This window comes from Megalops cyprinoides, chromosome 3 (genome assembly GCF_013368585.1).
Source record: "Megalops cyprinoides isolate fMegCyp1 chromosome 3, fMegCyp1.pri, whole genome shotgun sequence".
In the NCBI taxonomy this organism is placed as follows: domain Eukaryota; kingdom Metazoa; phylum Chordata; class Actinopteri; order Elopiformes; family Megalopidae; genus Megalops; species Megalops cyprinoides.
The window spans coordinates 45,473,402-45,491,456 of NC_050585.1; the positions used below are offsets into that span (position 1 = coordinate 45,473,402).

Genomic DNA, 18,055 nt, shown 5'->3' on the forward strand with positions numbered 1-18,055 from the left:
ATCCATAGATGCAGCTGTATATCTACTTTAGGCAATTCTGGATTAAGTCCCTTGCCCAAGGGTACAGCAGCAACCTTTTGTTTACAAGCCCTGCTCCTTACCATTATGCCAATTACCACTTTGCATTATAAAGAAATTGCAGTGCCATTTTCTACAATGACAACAGCATGCAGGAGAGTGGAGTAAACGATCATATATAGAGACTAATGAATGAGTTTTTGTACGATAAACTGTAAACAAAAAGACGACACACAAAAGTTTGAAGGAGCAACTTCCATCTTTATTATTAAATTGGAGCCCTCAATACAGACACTTTACCAGTTGTTAGTGTACCACTTTCACAATGGTCTTTCATCTTCTGCCTTCCCTAAAATGAATCCATCTCTTTTTAAGCACTTAGTACATAAGTTCATTATGGAAAATAAAAACGAGCAGGACATTTCTGCCGGAGAAATTTTCTTTTTTAAAAAAAGTGACCAAAAAACCCTGTCAAATAAAACCTTTGATGATGAATTGTGTCAAAAATGAAATAAAAAAAAATAAAGTGTAGACAAAGAACACCTTTTCCTGTAAATAAGGAACAAAAACGATAGGCCTTGGTACGTCTTTTGTATCAGAATGTTATTTAAACTACAATGCATGTTTAATGTCATTTTATCTAGTCTTGCTGAATAAATCTGGAGCATTATGGAATTTTTTTTCTTTATTTAATCATAAGGCCTAGTTCATTAGTTTCTTGAATTCATCTCAGAAACTGTCTGTCTGTTCAAGCACTGTTGGTAAATACACCCACTGTGAGTTTATAACATACGCACGCAAACGCGCGCGCGCGCGCGCGCACACACACACACACACACACACACACACACACACACACACACAGACACACACAGACACACACAGACACACACAGAGACACACAGAGACACACAGAGACACACAGAGACACACAGAGACACACAGAGACACACAGAGCAAATGTGGATACCAACAGGGCAGACATGAACTTACAGACCTGAAGATTAAAAAAGAAAACAGGACTTTATAATAAACTGTGCCACTGGGCACAGAGGAATCACTGCTGTGTTCAATGGTTACAGACTTGCAGATGTTTTTGCAATTCATTCTGAATTCATATGGCACACCTTTTGGTCCATGTATACAGACGGTTTCTGAACGCTTAAATATTCGGTTGCCTGAAAAATTGGAAGTCTTACACAGTTGCCCTTCTCATCCCATCTCTTCTTGCTTTTAAGTTGACTGTTTATTAAATCATGGCAATACTGTACAGATATTAAGATTTTACAGGAAGTAGTCTGGAGTTCGGCGGGTCACATGGGGCTCTCCTCTGCGGGGCGCAGGGTCAAACTGCAGGCTGGGGAGACAAGAGAAAAGATCACAGGCTGCTCTCCAAAGCCCAGCTGAGAGGCCATTCAACTAATGACAACATTCAAGCTTTACCATTTATAGTAATGGCACTCAGAAATAATACGCTTACGACATCTCAAATAAAAGCTACAGTTTTACGTCTGTGTGAAAATATCAGATCTTCCCTTATTTACTCACTTGAAAATGTAAAAGTATTAAAAATAGTATCAATTTTTAAATTAAACACTTACAAGGAGTACTTAAGAGTATCATCAAGTTCCATGATAGCTGCTTGGTTACCACAACGATAGCAGTAATTGGGTGCGCTGAAAATTGTTACCACGTTGCGATCATGGCACCAGTTGTATCCCTGCAAGACAAAGGTTTTTCCAAACATTTAAAATAACTAAATGGCATCACATTAAAACCAAGAAGAAATAAAATCAAAGATCATGACAGTAAAGGCATCCAATATCACAAACACCACACAAGTAAATTTCACACACAACCAAATTTGCATGGGGGCCTTTTCTTTAGTAATCTCTACATTGAATGCACTGTGTCATAACAAGAACTTAAAGCAACGACAAAACAGAACTATCACATAAATTAAAATTTTTCATTATTAAGACAAATAATAGTAAATTATTCACCCTAAGCATGTTTTCAACATTTTATTTCTGTACACATTTTTGTCATTGACTACTGATGTCACTATCCTTACCCTGGCAGGCTTTCAAAGTTCTACTGCTTGAATAGAGATAGACGTCTCACCTCCATCACCAGCTGGTGAGCTCTTGATACAAGAGTAAGGCCATTGGCATGGTTGAAAGTCTCAGAGATGTCCTGCCCAAAAGTATAGCCAGCACCACGGGGAGAGATGCCCCAGCCACCACGGTCATCTGGATCTGACCACAGCAGGTCACACATTGGTCCCTGAAGACAAGGAAGGAGGGAGAAACAAGGAGTGGTCATGTGACTTGGTGATGTCATAGTAAGTGTGTGCAGGCACACTCATATAGCTGATGAGTACATACCTCGTGTGGGACCTCCTGTAAACGGTCCAGTGCTCGGATGTGATCTAATGTGTCTATTGATGGTGACAGCCCTCCGTGAAGACAGAATATCTGACAAAACAGATTAAAAAAATTAGGAATCAGAAACACTTCCAGAGTGAATAGTACAAGCATGGTGACTCATTTACAAAGTTTAAGTGCACACGAGGAACTGTTCAACTCAGGACAAAGTGTATGCGAGTGCTTACCTGACCATCTACCAAAGCCGTTAGGGGAAGGTAATCAAAGAGGTCTGTGAAGTATTTCCAAACATTTGCGTTGCCGTATTTCCGTAAGCATTCATCATAAAACCCGTACACCTGTGTGATCTGTCTGCTTTCATGGTTTCCTCGAAGAATTGTGATACGTTCACGGTACCTAACCTGAAAAATACAAACATAAAAATATAAATGTATCTCCATCCTTCACAAAAGTAACTTCCACATACAAGTGCCCCCGCTCACCCATCCCAACTTCATAATGTCTTCCATGCTTTGCTCCAGAACTACCTTTGTCATGACATTGAATGATAAGCACTGTTTTGTAAAGGTACACAAAGTGTATAAATCACCTGCTGCCACCAAACGACAGAAGATTAAATCTTGACCCATGGCTTAAATCCTGTGTGCAAAACATTATGCATCTGCAATGGGGATAAGCATAAAGCTTACCTTAAGACCTACAAGAAGTGTCACAGTTTCCACAGAGTAGTAACCTCTGTCCACGTAATCTCCCATGAAAAGGTAGTTTGTGTCCGGAGACTTCCCTCCGATTCTGAACAGCTCCATGAGGTCATGGAACTGGCCGTGGACGTCCCCGCACACGGTCACCGGACACCGCACATCCTGCACGTTGGACTCCTTCGTCAGGATCTCTTTAGCCTGGAGGGAGAGCGCAACATCGAAAGGTTTGGTATTAAAGCAGGGTACAAATGTGCCCCCCCCACAAATGCAAGTTAATACATATCCTCATCAAAGAACACAACCAATGTTGCACTCACACTACATTATATTATTGGCATTTAGTAGACATTTTTATCCAAAGCAACCTAAGTTTGTTTTTTTGTTTTTTTTTTGGGGGGGGGGGGGGGGGGGGGGGTATTCCCATTTATACTGCTAGATATTTACTGAGGCAATTCTGGGTAAAGTACCTTGCCCAAGGGTACAGCAGCAGCGCCCCAGCCAGGAATTAAACCAGCAACCTTTCAGGTACGAGTCCTGTTCCTTACCACTATGCTACACTGCTGCCCCACAATGTTAGGGTGTTCAGCACATCTGCTGGCTTGTGCAACTTGAAAAACAATGAAAGCCTTAACTTCAAAATTCAAACAAATGACACTTCCTAGCAGCAGAACAGGGAAAGCCATAGCAACAGCGCTTCACCACGATTACGCTGTGGAGGGGAGGCTTGAGGGGCTACTCTGCCATTTCACTGCATGTGAAACTGCTCCATTTACTGTCTTTCTGTTGAACCCCCACGTGGGTGTCATACCCCTGTTTCTATCAGTGTTTTGATAAGAAAAAAATAACACATTTGCATACGATACTGGGACAAAACCACTCAACCTGTTTTTTTTGCGTTTATCACCCCAGGCAAAGTGGTCTCTGTGAGAACCGAGGAAATTGCAACACAGACTGCATCAACACATGTATCCAACCTCGCCTTGAAACCAAAGGCCTGCACAGTTACTGCTATTTTTCTCTAAGGTGATTCTGTCGTATGAAAACGATGGCGGCATTAAATTGGAGAATTAGACAAGGACATAAGGAGCTTTGGGCGTGCAAATCCCGTGCTGAGAGCAGCGGGCCTCACGGGGAATCACGGTTGCGGGTCAAAGAGCGAGACGTTTGAGCTCTGCTCCGGCAGGGGCCTGGGGGAAGGCCCGCACTGGCAGATGGGGACGGGACAGCACTCTGAACTGGGGGGAAGGTTACAGACGACTCGTGCTGGAGTGACCTAAATACGGGCAGAACAATCCCTTTCAGCGTGCTGTTCAAAACGTGCAGCGAGGCTTTCAAGCAGCCGTGGTCCACTGGAAAAGCCATCCTCAGGCTATGGGGCATCTCAAGCAATGAAATGACACATAATAATAAACTGAGCTATGGAAGTAATAAAAAAATAGCCGCAAGAGCCTCTCAGATTGAAAAGACAGCCGTGCCATTTGAAATCACTTAGGATTATGACAAAACAAACGCCCACTGCACTTCCGCAAGGCTACATGACTTCGCTCACTAAGTCGAGAGTTGGACTGTACATGTGGGGGACATTAAAAAAAAAAAAAACACAAGGTTGTGCCTGTAGACCAGTGGAGACCTGAAGTGAATCAGAATACTGCCCCGCCTACAGCAGACAGAACCTCACAGCCTGCCACACCTAAACCTGCAATGTCGCAATTACTGCGCGCAACCTTTAACGGAGAAACATTACATTACAAACAAATTACCTCAACTGAACTCATCTTCCCCTTGTTGTTCACACCAGTAATACTTCAGCGCTAACCAATCACAGATCTGGAGGTGTCGTGTTCACACACTACACCAGCTCCCAGACACACTCTTTCCCCCATAAAAACACAGCTATTGCTGCAGTAAATTTACCTAGAGTTTAAATTGTGTTCTTAATATATGTCTTCTTTTATTAATATCTGATGGACCCAAGTGTCAACATTTTTACATTAAAGCATGTACAGAAACACTAATGGTTATATCATTATCTAATGTCAAAGTCATGTAAATCTGTATCTCAAAAGAATCTGTATTTCAGATTTTAGCTACAGATCAGATTAGCTATATATGTTCATCATAACCTTCAAAGGAGGGAATCTTCGACAAGGCCGAGACAATTATGCATGCGAGTGTGTGCATTTATAAAACAGTGGATCATGTTCACACTGATATACACGGCACTGTAATATGCACCGAGCCATGAGCTTTGCATTGAGCTGTGTAATGCATAATGAGAGAAATGCCAATAGACACCCCTGACTGCTGCCCAGCTTTGTCTACTATGAGCAATTCCTCTGCAGTGATTTCTCACCCAGTTCCTGCAACTCAAAGCTTTACAGCGCTGAGGCCCTGCAGTGAAATCATCCATCGCTAAATATATATCCGCTTCATGCAACTGTGTTGATGGGGCAATGATAAAATCAATCACAACAGTGCACAACTAAGCACATCGGTTTGATATGGAAAAGCTGTATTTGCAAGTGGCATAAGACGGTAAGATGGCATCTTCAGCTTAGCAAGATGCAGGCCTTATCAGGAGGGGTTACTTTTGGGGGGTTTTATTCACAAAGAACACAAGTACGCCTGGAACTGCTGTAACGGCTTATATCCAGCACTCAGCCATTGGTGTGCATACAAGAAAGAGTGAGAAAAACAAGACACAGAAATTATAGATAATAAAACGCTACACAACCCTAGGGTCCAAAAATGTAACCGTTCAGAAATAGACAGTGAAAAGAAAATTCTCTGGCGTATTTATTTCTCATTTCCGGTTTGTCTATGAGCGATAGCTGTGTTCGGGGACTGGATCGGGGGTTGTATTGTTGAAGAGTATCAGCTAAGGCCGCCTCTGCATCCAAAAACAGAAGCTCTTACACGCTGCTCTGTGAGTCAGAAGGCAGGGGTATTGTGTGATGATGCAACTGAGAATCAATCACATCCAAAGCTATTTTTACACCAGTAGCGCATTATACTGAATACATTAGCAATGGTGATGCAGCCCGGCGCTCGCCTCTAGAGCAGTATCTACAGGACAATTATATCATCCGTAAATGTTATATTTTCAGCCTTTTCTTAATCAGTCGGCACAAAATGTAGGTGGAGACACTTGGGACTTGTAAAGTTGATACATCAGAACTGTGGTATACAAAGTTCAACTGACTCTAGCCCAGTAACCTTTATAAGCCCATGAGTCATGGCTCTGTTCATCAAATCACGTAATGGGCCCTTAGGTCAGGCAGTTGCACAAGTCAAACGTGCACTTTCAAACCCCAGAAGTGACAAAGACAATATCACCACACTGATGACCTGCTGCTGTGTGTACACACTGCACATGACCCTGGGGAACCCATCAGAAATGGAAAAAAGAGAAAGGCAGCATGTTTAGTAAACATTTACATCTATTATCACAAATGCTGTGGCCGTGAATCACTGTTCACACGTAGCTGTATTGAAATGTCATTAGCTCAATTACTGCAAGCTGTTGACAAAGGTTTTAAAGGGTGCCAGGGTATTTGTGAGGTTGGCTGAATAGCTAGTTAGTTAGCAAAGAAGAAACCTGTTTGAAATGACTGAGTAGCATAACGTCCATTACAAGCACACGTACATGTTCTTCAAGTTGCTTTCACTCATTATTCATCATTTACCCATGTCTCTAAGTGAATATTCAGAGGAATGAAATACACAGATTAGATGAGTAAGGTAAAAATTCATTTAGCTGAGCTGACTGGCTTCCTGCACACCAGTTCCACCACACACTGTAGTAAGACCTGAATTCATCAACAGCAATGAAATGGCATTCATACTTACAGCAATCTGTATTTCCAAAACATAATTCTGCAATTCTCTTAAAAAACTGTTTATATGTAGGACACCATGTTACACTCCACAAATCCCACAAGCCTGAATCGTTACCAAATGTAGAGGATTTCTAGTAATTTTATGTCATCACTCTCCATTTTAAACCACAAACCAAAATATCTTGTTGCAGCAACACCCTTCAAATTCCTTCAGTTTCCACACCCTGTTTTAACATAGCACCACGGACAATGCTTTGCTCCCGTCATCCCGACCACAACTATTCACAAAAATAACTGCATTAACTCGATGCAGCATCTATGAGATCAGCAAACCACCTCAGCACTCATAAACACAAGACAGGCTACATGACAACATCAAGAGCAGTCAGGTTCAACTTATCGGGTGTCTACACACAGCATTAAAAAAAAAATAAACTGGTGACAAAATATAAGACACAAAGAGGCTTGCATGGTTGGAATAGTAGGTAAGAATGCCTGTCTCATGGCCTGAATGCTGATCTGATGTGTGTGAATAGCTGAGAGCACAATGTTAATATAGCACCAATAAAGCAAGCACAAAGGGCGGAACCATTGCTGACAACCAGTTCTGACATTCTTATTGCCACCTTATGACAGACGTGCACTTTATCATCTCAGTTCTGTTTAGCTGTACGCAGGCATATCCTTAACAGGAGTCCATTAAACAAATCTCATCTGCCACGACATGGTTTGGTGCAGATATACAAAAGAAATGCAGTGCTTGGTGGAAAGACTGCTTTCCAGTCCTGTCTGTTCAAGTACAGTTTTGGAAATCATGTCCAAATATGCAAAAAAAAAAAAATTCTGTAGCACAACACAATTTCAAAATCATATTTGATCTATTGCCATTTTCCACTACATCATTTCAAGAGCCCCCCTCGTGCATACCAGCAACCAGAAGGCAGCTTGAAAAGCCTGCTTTTCAGGAACAAAAAAAAATTGGTTTGCCATTAAAGACATTTCTATTTGCAAGGATCAAATGGAAAAAATAAAAAGTATGACAACTACATCTGTTTCAGTTTTTCCCCATTTATTCTTACTTTAGCTTTATTTTGACTTCTCCCTAGGACACAATACTCTGTGGCAACATAATTGTGAAGGATGCTTTACTGAATAAAAGGTGAGTTGTGGATATGCAACGAGATTTAACACAGCCTAGCTGTGTAAGAACGTCAGCCACCTGGTGACAGACAAGTTCAAGTTTGTCTTAAGTGACTCGGTGAGTTAAACAACCAGCAGGAAAGATTGAGGCTAAATCCCTACTCAGACCCTTGCCAGTGATGTCACAGGGAGGAAACTTCTGTCTGACCTACTTTTGAGGGTCTGGTCCCCCATTAGATCAAATGCCATAGCGTTAGACATCTCCTGAACAGATACAGACTACCTTCTGCCTTCACTTAACCACTGTAATGTAGAAACATAGCCAAACCGATCTAACCAAACATCCTGCCAACCCGACACAACCCTGCTGACAGGACAATCATATACAGCTTGTTAGACTGGCTATTTAACACAACTCCTATAAACTATGTTAATATTATGTTCTTATTACTTTTAAACAACAAACTGTATTCAATAATAAAACTAAGTCACGAGAATACGTGAGAGGATTCATGCTTATGGTTGCTAGTTATTTTTGTACCTATCCAGTCAGTAATCAATCTAACCTGTAAACTCAACTAAGAAAAAAGCTAGCAACTAAACTGTCGTGTTAACAACCATATTCCGATATCAGCCGCTACCAATGTTATAATGAATGGGTATCTTATCCACCTATCTAGGCTACAATGACTAACGACGTTATGCCACGGCTAAGCTTATCAAACGATGCAACTTAGTGAACTACCCTACAATACGGCATGTTTGCTTGCTATGGAAAAAACGTTAGTTAGCCTATCAAGTTAATTGTGAGTCCACCGTCTCCTACATCAGCATTTTCGGATAAATGTGAGCGACCTTAGCTTCGGGAATGCCTAACAGTCACACTTCAACACAAATTTAGCTTTTGTTGGTCGCTGCTTAAATGTAAGCAAATTCAACAATAGCAAATAACTTATAGCTACTGTGAGCTAACCTAGATAAATCATTTCTACTGTTTACTACACCAAGTAAGGTATCGATGTAGATCAAAAAACTCGCCAGAGATACCAGTTAGCAAAATGATGTAACTGGCTGGCTAGCTAGCTATCTTGCGCTACAAACGATCAGCGGCCGTCGCTGTGAATATATCGGCGCCATTTTAGGAATGCCGAAAATGTTAAGCAAGAATAAGGGATGCAAAGTTACATTAGCATAGCTTGCTAGCAAGCAGTTGACTACATTTTCACAGTGCAACTGCATTCAAGTAACTGAAATGCAGGTTTAGCGAATGTAATATTCTCTACTGTAAAAAGACTAACTACCCAGCTAAGACTTTCCTGCGCAACTAGGACGATCATTAGCAAGATAGTGGCTAGCTTCGTGTCTTGCTAGTTAATCCCGCAGCCAGTTGCTTTAGCTGCACGTCTATCAGAATGAATCGGGTCGCCAACTAGGCTGAACTCGCAAACGGCCACCCTAAATGCACGACCAGTTTGCTATCCAGGACGATTAGTTTACACCATTCACAACAGTTAGCGTGCTAACTAGCGTGCTCATATAAAGACAATATTCGACGTACTCAACAGCTAGATGCCGGGATAAATGACGAGCTCTCCATTAGCTACACGGATTGCTGGTTTCTGTGCGCAAGGCGATCGACTGAGCAAAAATAGTGGATCGGAAATGTGAGTGTCTGGCGACTCAAAATGACTTTTAAGGGACATTTCTCATTCATAAATGCTCACTACCTACCAATTTAGCAAGCCACCAATTTTATCCGCCATCTTAAAAGCCATCCCATTACATCGCATTGGCATCAGTAAACCTAGGCGGTATTAGCCAGCTAGCTAGCACCTACCTAAAGAGCAAAATCCACAGGGAACTTAGTAAACAGCTTATCCAGCTTAACAGCGGCTAAATAAACAAACATAATAAAATATTTAACGTTACCTTTTCACATAGCGTTTTGACTTGGTTTTCTGAGAGCTGCTTGCACTCGTTGAGTTGCTCAATCCATTGATCAAGTTCCTTCGTAAACGCCTTTTCGTCCATTTCTGAATGTTATCTGCCAGCTAGCAAGCTAGCTAAAATAAGATTTCTGAAGACAGCGAACAGCCCCAGACTATATGTTAGCCCCTTACTAAGTGTACAGTACCACCCGGTTGCAACTTATCACTGTAAAAGAGATCTGCAGACCCACTGAGCAGAAATGATTTCACTGTAATTGAACGAGTGGGACAGTGGACGAGCTAGCTGCCTCAGCTAGGAAGAAATAAGAAGACGTCAGTCTCTTGTGTCCCACCCCGCGCTATGATCCAGTCCATATGATAGGGTTATAGAACCGAGTACGATACGTGTTTTAATTGGTTTTCACGTAGGTCTGGCTGCATCGTTATTGGTCTCCACTTCTCATGAGGTGTGACTTTGGGATACTAACCTAGGGTTACATTCAAAGAAAGAGTAACAGAGTGTTTACAAATCGGGGTTGTTTTCGTGTTGTAAGGCGTGAGTGAATGCTTGCGTCGTGTGTCTGTTTTCGTGCTGGTACATTATAGCGGGTTAACGAGTACTTTCTGCTGACAACGTAGTTTCAGCACGTCCAGGTTTATGAAGCAGTCTATCTGGCGCAGACTGTGAACCCCTTGATTAATCAGAAAATAATTTAAACAATTATAATTTACCTCTTCCTTTGTAGATACCTTGTCACTGTACATCTGCCTCTGATTAATGAAAGTCTGCAAATGGTTTTGTATCCGGTTGAAAGAAACAAGATCAAATGTTAATGTTTATTCATTTGCATCACGTCAGTTTCCCCGAATATATTAAAATATGTAGACGTTCGGTGCTCAGTGATGGTTTTCATTGTATTTAAAGTGCATTTGTTGCTTTTCCTTTACAACCTCTCCAGTTTTAAAGTAGGCCCACAAAGTCTGATTGTAATTAATATGATGAAAATTTAAATGTGATTTGGTTTTCACGGATAAACTTTCCGGATACGGTAGCACTTTGTAGTCTATGGGGAAAGATGTTTTTCAGGTAGTCTTTGTATATTGCCAAGCCCTGTTTATGTTAAAATCAATTTTACTTTCGCCTGCCCACACTATATATAACATATGTTTCAGAAGATATAGATTTTTAGCTAAATCAATATATTTTAAGAATGTAAATTATGGCCATTTTGCTCTATTGCAATATATTTCTGCTGTGCATTAATATATTTAAGTGTATTCACAATGTATTCTTGGGCTCTGTATATTACAATATATTTTATTTCCACATGGGTGTGCTGGGTGAAAGTTTAAACACAGCATCTTTGCAGTATAGAGACAAACATTAAAAAACATTTTTGGCCTGTCAGCATCGGGTGTGCATGGGACTAGATCAGGAAAATAGCTTGTCATAATCCTTTGGGCTGTGGAGTGAAAATGGTGCAAAGAGATGTATAATTAGTTGAATTAGGTGGTTACCTTGTGGAGCAAAAATCCCATAACAACCCTCCAAAATTAATATTAAGTAGTTTAACTATCTATTTTAATTTCAGATAATTGTGTTCGTTCTAAATGCTCAGATCAGGCCTTTCATTTCAAATTCAAAATTAAGTAAATTAAAATTGCACACCCAAATGAATGAAGCACAGGCAAATGAAAGACATTCAAGTGAAAAGAAAGGAACATTGCATTTATCTCTGGTGGGGGCTGAGTGTATGAATTTCATTTCAAATCAGGAATTCCCAATAAACCTCTCAAACACTATATGGCTGTAATCTGTTGCCTAATATAAAGGTGGCAGTGATTGCCTGCATAGGCATTGAAGCCATATACCCATATGTAAGAATAAAACCTTTGACATTACATTACATTACATGCATTTAGCAGATGCTCTTATCCAGAGTGACTTCCACCACAATAGAACATAAGTGTATCCATTCAGAAAAGGCTAACAACGGTTGCCCTGTAGATGCAGAGCGTAGCGATCTAGAGTTTGAAGAGCAGTTGTATGTATGAGGGGGCTGTCCCATTCACTGTCCTATATTCCAGCACCAAGGTTTTGAACTTGATGCAAGCTATGACAGGAAGCCAGTGAAGTGAGGTGAGGAGAGGAGTAACTTGACTACATTTAGGGAGATTGTAGACAAGTCGTACCACTGCATTATTCTATTTAATCTACCTGTGCACAAACCAGAAATGCTTAAATTACTATTTCATTCTTTCTTGGCTTTTCCCACCCAGTGCATTCTCTTTCAAAGCTTCTTTGTCTTTGTGCTTAGAGGTCCTGTCACCCTCAAGTAAGGTAGTAACTGTGAAGTCTGCAAATAGAAATGAGTAAATGAGTGGATTTGGATTGCGCAGAGAACATAAAACATACTTGACAGAAAATACATGCGAAGAAAGGTGTCAAGCCACATTCTACACAAATGCATTGGTGTAGCTTGGTTGAAAAAGGCATCATTTACTTTATAGTGGATATCTAATGCTTACACACAAAGATATCCTATCTGCGATAACCACCAGACATTAACGTCTGGACTAATAGTAATTGTATATGAAACACAGAGGAAAGAAGAGAGAGGTTATCAGCACTATCTGTAGCATCTTGGTCAAGGTATATGCATTTAAAACGCTGCAAGGAAACATGTTTTTGTGTGTGTGTGTGTGTGTGTGTGTGTGTGTGTGTGTGTGTGTGTGTGTGTGTGTGTGTGTGTGTGTGTTTTGGTTGTTTGTTTGTTTTTTTACACGTTTCAATATTTGACCATGAATGTCTCTGAAGAAGACTGAATCCAATTATGGATATTCATGCCGATCCTCTGATGTGTATGTTTTTGTGAGACTTAGCACTAATAAAATGCAAAACGAGTCAGAATTTTTATTCTTAACCATCATCTTCTACACTCTGCGCCGCCTCCCAGATGAATCACACAGTAAGCCTACAGACTACAGAAAGAGTTTGCTTTTAATCAGAGGAATGCGATCTGGCATGGAGATAAACTTCGAAGCAAGTATTTCAATAACGAAGAGCTTTGAAAGTTGAAGCTGCAAAAACGTTGCGCAAGTTAAGCTTTTTTGGCCTTCTGCTAAACGTATTCTTCAATATAGGGTATTTATTCACCAAAGGCAGTTGTGTATGTATGCTGATATAAATCTCTCATCTCCCAGTGTAGTTTTCACTTGCCGTGGAAACAGCAGAAAACAGTAAATAAATACCCTGCCCCCCATTATGTTGGAAACCAATGAAAACATGGAACTGAATGTGTAAGTACCAATTAAAAGCCGAATTGAATGTGGTTATTGGTCTCTACATTGGAACGGGACCATATGTCCCCGCCCCTGCGGTTTCACCGGTTTACTCACGCACTCCTTTTTCAGCTCTTACTTCCTGGAGTGTCGGATATTTGCTGCCTCGAAAACTGTTTGATTGCCCCTTGACTGACCTAAACTTCAACGTTCGCATTATAAACCGTATCAATTTCATGACTGGATTCATTAATTACGTCATTAATGGAAAGAAATGCCCTGCGACAGCTTCTGCTGCCGCTAATTCTGTAAGACAAATGTCTATAGGAAGTGAGGAGAAACCAGACCAAAATATTTTCAGTAATTCAGTTGGCTAGTCTATTTATTTGTCTCATAGCTTGTCTAACCCTGATGTATAGTTACCTTTCGGTATAATTGTGGTCATATATTTGTCATATTTTTCAGTATCTATGCATTTTGGGAATTTGCTGCTCCCGCTTTTTGGAAATTGCAAGGTATATGTAGGCAACTTGGAAGAAATATCTGTTAATAAAGATGTCTTATCGTTGCATAGTTACAATTCCTGGCAAAACCAATAACAACCTTACAGCAAAAGCCATTTTCATGCAATATTGTGTTAACACAAAAAAATACCTAATGAGCTGATTGTCATCCCTTAGGTAAACGTAAATGTATGTAACATGTTTGAAAATGAATATTTATCTGGGTTATAATATGCAATGTATATACTGCTTAACAATAAATAATGTTGTAAAAATCTGATTCACTGCAATTTACTAATGTTTATGATACTGATGATAACACTGGTGTTTAACACACTTCAACTAGGAAAATATATTCTTTTTCTTAACATTTTCAAATCCAATTGCTTCTGTGAAGACAGAAGATGCTTTGATTCCTCCATTTAAACAAGTTGTTTTTAAAAAGATTCAAAGTATAATTCTCACAAAGGTTGGAGAACAAGCACTTTTATTGTTCTTTGGGAGTTTTCAACAGAGTCTGATTGGCCATGATCTAAGTTTAATCACACTGAAGTGAACATAAAGTAAAAGTATTTGTGGAAACATATGGCCAAAACTAACACAAAACCAAGTTCTCCACAAAACACATCTACCACTCTCTCTCTCTGTTAGTATCAAATGAGAACTGTTTATAGAGTATGCTTTTCTCTGTTTCTTCTTTGAGTGCATTGGTATCTCACAGTAAGTAACTCAGCAAAAAGTCAATAACTGGTTGAAAAGAATGAGTACCATGACAACTATATAAAATTGGATTGATTGATTACATGAGGCCTTTGTTATACATCATTTTACTTTCAGATGTGTTTGTTTCACACTGTACAATTGGAAAAACCTCTTTCTGATCAAAGAGATGTCCATACCTATCCATTCATATATATATCCAGTAATCCATATATTTTGCAAATAATATCCATAATATGCATAAATGCAGTACTGAAGCCTATGATCTGTTACTCAAAGCTGTGTATTTCTCCACCACCAAAGTCAACTAAAGAGAGGGTTGTTCTCCCCCCTCTGGGGCTGCAAATATAAAAATAAACCACTGAATTACCATAAATATCAATAATGTGTCAAGCTAAATGTAAATGAAGACAATCAAAACATCAAAGCTCAGAAAATCATTAGCACTTCAAAATAAATAAAAGAAAAACTCAGTGATACATATGTATTAATTTGTTATGATTATTGTTGTAAATTTATTCTCTTTAGGCGCTTTGTCATTGCAATGAAATGTCAGCCAGATAAAGGACCAAAGAGCATCGCAAAACCAAGGTGGAACCGCATTCATTTAGCCTTGCTATTTTGAGCATTAAAACAAGGTGGAACATGTTTCAATGTTGTGTCTATGTGTTTATGGTTGTTTTAATGCTAGCATATGCGCTGCTGATAAATGCAATGTGATCTATAATGTCTACAGACAACATTTTGTTTAAAAAAAATAGTAACACTAATTTGCAATGGATGTCCAGATTTACCAAGTCATCTGATTTGAGAAATTACAGCCTTTTTGGTTTAAAAGTGTGGCAGTGTTCATCTCATACAGAGCTAGCTACCATGTTTCTCTATCATAATGCCCCATGAGAAACAAAGAAAACATAGTGAGTGATTATGCTGATTAAAGAAAAAATCCTAGAAATAGGCCTAGATTAAAACTGCATGAGCCAGTTTGCAGAAAAAAGCTGCAGTTCAAGCTGTGAATAAATATACAATATAGAAACAGTATGACAATTCAACTCCAATCTTTGTTGTCTTTGAAAATTGTTTAATCGTAATTGTCACACCAGTGTGTCTTCTGACAAGCTTTTGTTGTCTCCCGGTCATATTTTCCCACCTGTGTTTTCGGGAGAACAGACTAAAGACTAAAGAAGAACACAACTGTCTCTGGCCACAGGACAGGACACCGAGTATTGCCAGTTTTATTTCTGGGTTTGTTTGCTTCTGTGTGGTTTCAGTATAAAAACATAGCAGTGTTCATGTAAGCCATTCCTTCAGGCCTCGTGGAAATATAGGAGCGTAATGCAATACATGATAGCTCTGCGCTTAATCCAAGTGTAACACAACCCCTGCACATGCCTTCATATGCTGGTGCCACATTAAGCCTCAACACCCCATGAAATACTGTATACCTGGTACAGTAAAGCAGCCTAATATAGAACCACCCAGCGCTCCTTATCATTTATATACACTCTTATCTCATTTCTATTTCCGTCTTCTATTTCCATCTTGTCAATTTAAGTTAAGTTCATTTCTTTGACGTAAACCACAAAAAGAGAAATGTATTACGCTAGTTCATGTTCTGTTGAAGAAATGTATATTTTGTGTATATTTCAGTGTATTGTGTAAAAATGTTTTCAGCCAAGTAAACATGTTCTGTTTTTTACTGTTTTGTAACTGATTGTAGAGCATGCGCATGCGCATAAATTAAAATCAACCACCTGAAAGAGCTCTTTTGGTACTACAAAGCACATCTTCAAGAGCGCCAGGCCACCATTACATTTGTGTACATTAGCGTCATCTAGTGGCTGACAGTGAGTACTCCAGTTCCCGTCCGTCATTTCGATTTCACCTTCTTGCATGAACTTAACGTCACTCTGCTTATGCCCAGACCAGACAGTCTCAATAAAAATTTAAACGTGCCTTGCATTGCTAGAATAAAAATGCCAAAAATCTCTTATTATTATTCATTTAATGGCAAAAGGGTGCATACTTATTTATATATATATAGACACATATTTATATTTATATAGACACATTGTTGACATATCGTAGATATGTTACATCCATTTATTTATACATTAAAATGATTATTTATTATTTATTAAGTAACAATTTATTATTATTGAATAATAATATATACATAAATTAATGCATGATATCATACATAACCATCATGAGCACACATGACAGTTTGCTTTGTGTTTAACAGACCAACTGAGTTCTGCGGAGCAGCAAATAATGGCTTTGCAAAGAAATCCCAGTGGTAGCACTGAATTTAAAAAAAAAAAAACTCCTACTAAGGGTCTATTCACAGAAATATTGGCAACTCATGTGTTTGCTAACAGTAATTTTCACCAAGTTAATGTTTTTACACCTCTTCTATAATATGACCAATAGGCAGGAACCTAGGCACCATTGGAGGGGAGTCTAAAGCAAATGCTCACCTTTTTTCTTACTGCAGTATGAGTCCAGACCACTGACTGGATGCCATGGCCCAGTCTAAGGGGTGCCGACATCTCCACCCTGAGTCAGTCCTGCTGGTAAGTACACAGGTTTGCACAACATCGGTGGCCTCAGTCACGTTAAGATCGAGTCACCTGAACTGAAATCACATCCACACCAGCTGAATATAGTATAAGCCTGAGTATAAGCCTGTTTTTATTCATAATGGTTTATACTGGTGATTGAGCATTGCTGGACAAGACCAGACCCATACGGTTCTGGTTCTTCATACCCTCACAAACCCCATTATACATCTCAGAGATTTTCTCTAATTTTATCCCTTTGCTCTCCCAGTGGTGTGACTGGTATGGCTTGTGTGTGCTGGTAAAACGAAAGCTACAGCGCTAGATCCATTTTGTAACATTCTGTTTTCATGCAAAATTGCTGACTAGGCATTGTTGACCTCCAGACTGGAGGGAGCAGCAAAGAGTAGGTTACTGCTGAGGTTGATTGATGGCAATTAGACAGCATTAAGAGGTATTGCCTTCTGAGTGGAATCTAAGGCTGAGGCTCTTGCCTGAGGGACTGAACTGTTCCCCATAAAATTTTCAGCCCCCTCTGCCCTATCTTTACGTTCTGGACTGCATAGGTTCCCATTTTATATCTGTTCATCTCATGTTTTTTGCACTGTCCCGCACAAATATGAGTCAATTACAAAATGCAACCGAATCACTGTATGTGGTTCTGAGGTTTTATGGGATCAGCAGTCAGAACAAGAAATGTTATCAAGCCTGCGCAGTGTACAGTGTTTGTTTTTCAGTATCTTGCTGCTATGTGTTTGCTCCGATTATGTTACCACTGACACACCTTAGCTGGTGCTAAGAAATAAACAAACCTGATCAAAATATAATAAAGTGTTACCATGGCAAGGGAGGTCTTAGTTCTGGTTTTTTGTTCATATCTGAATAGATCTGCACACCACGCCACAAAACTGGCCACAACAAGGGTGGGGTTGTGGAAACATTGATTCTGCTGGTATCGGGTCAAAGGTCCTACAAA

The 18,055-nt window shown here is 39.7% G+C and overlaps 1 protein-coding gene across 1 annotated transcript; it reads right to left on the reverse strand.

Annotated features, from left to right (window-relative positions):
• Window positions 1-937: 937 nt before the first annotated feature.
• ppp2cab (protein phosphatase 2 catalytic subunit alpha b) lies at window positions 938-10,343 on the reverse strand. The gene is made up of 7 exons (XM_036524007.1): window positions 10,015-10,343; window positions 3,095-3,304; window positions 2,633-2,806; window positions 2,406-2,495; window positions 2,143-2,304; window positions 1,620-1,738; window positions 938-1,375 (listed from the first exon to the last, which is right to left on the reverse strand). The coding sequence occupies exons 1-7, from the start codon at window positions 10,114-10,116 to the stop codon at window positions 1,303-1,305; spliced, it is 930 nt and encodes a 309-aa protein (XP_036379900.1). The 5' UTR covers window positions 10,117-10,343; the 3' UTR covers window positions 938-1,302.
• Between the last annotated feature and the right edge of the window lie 7,712 nt (window positions 10,344-18,055).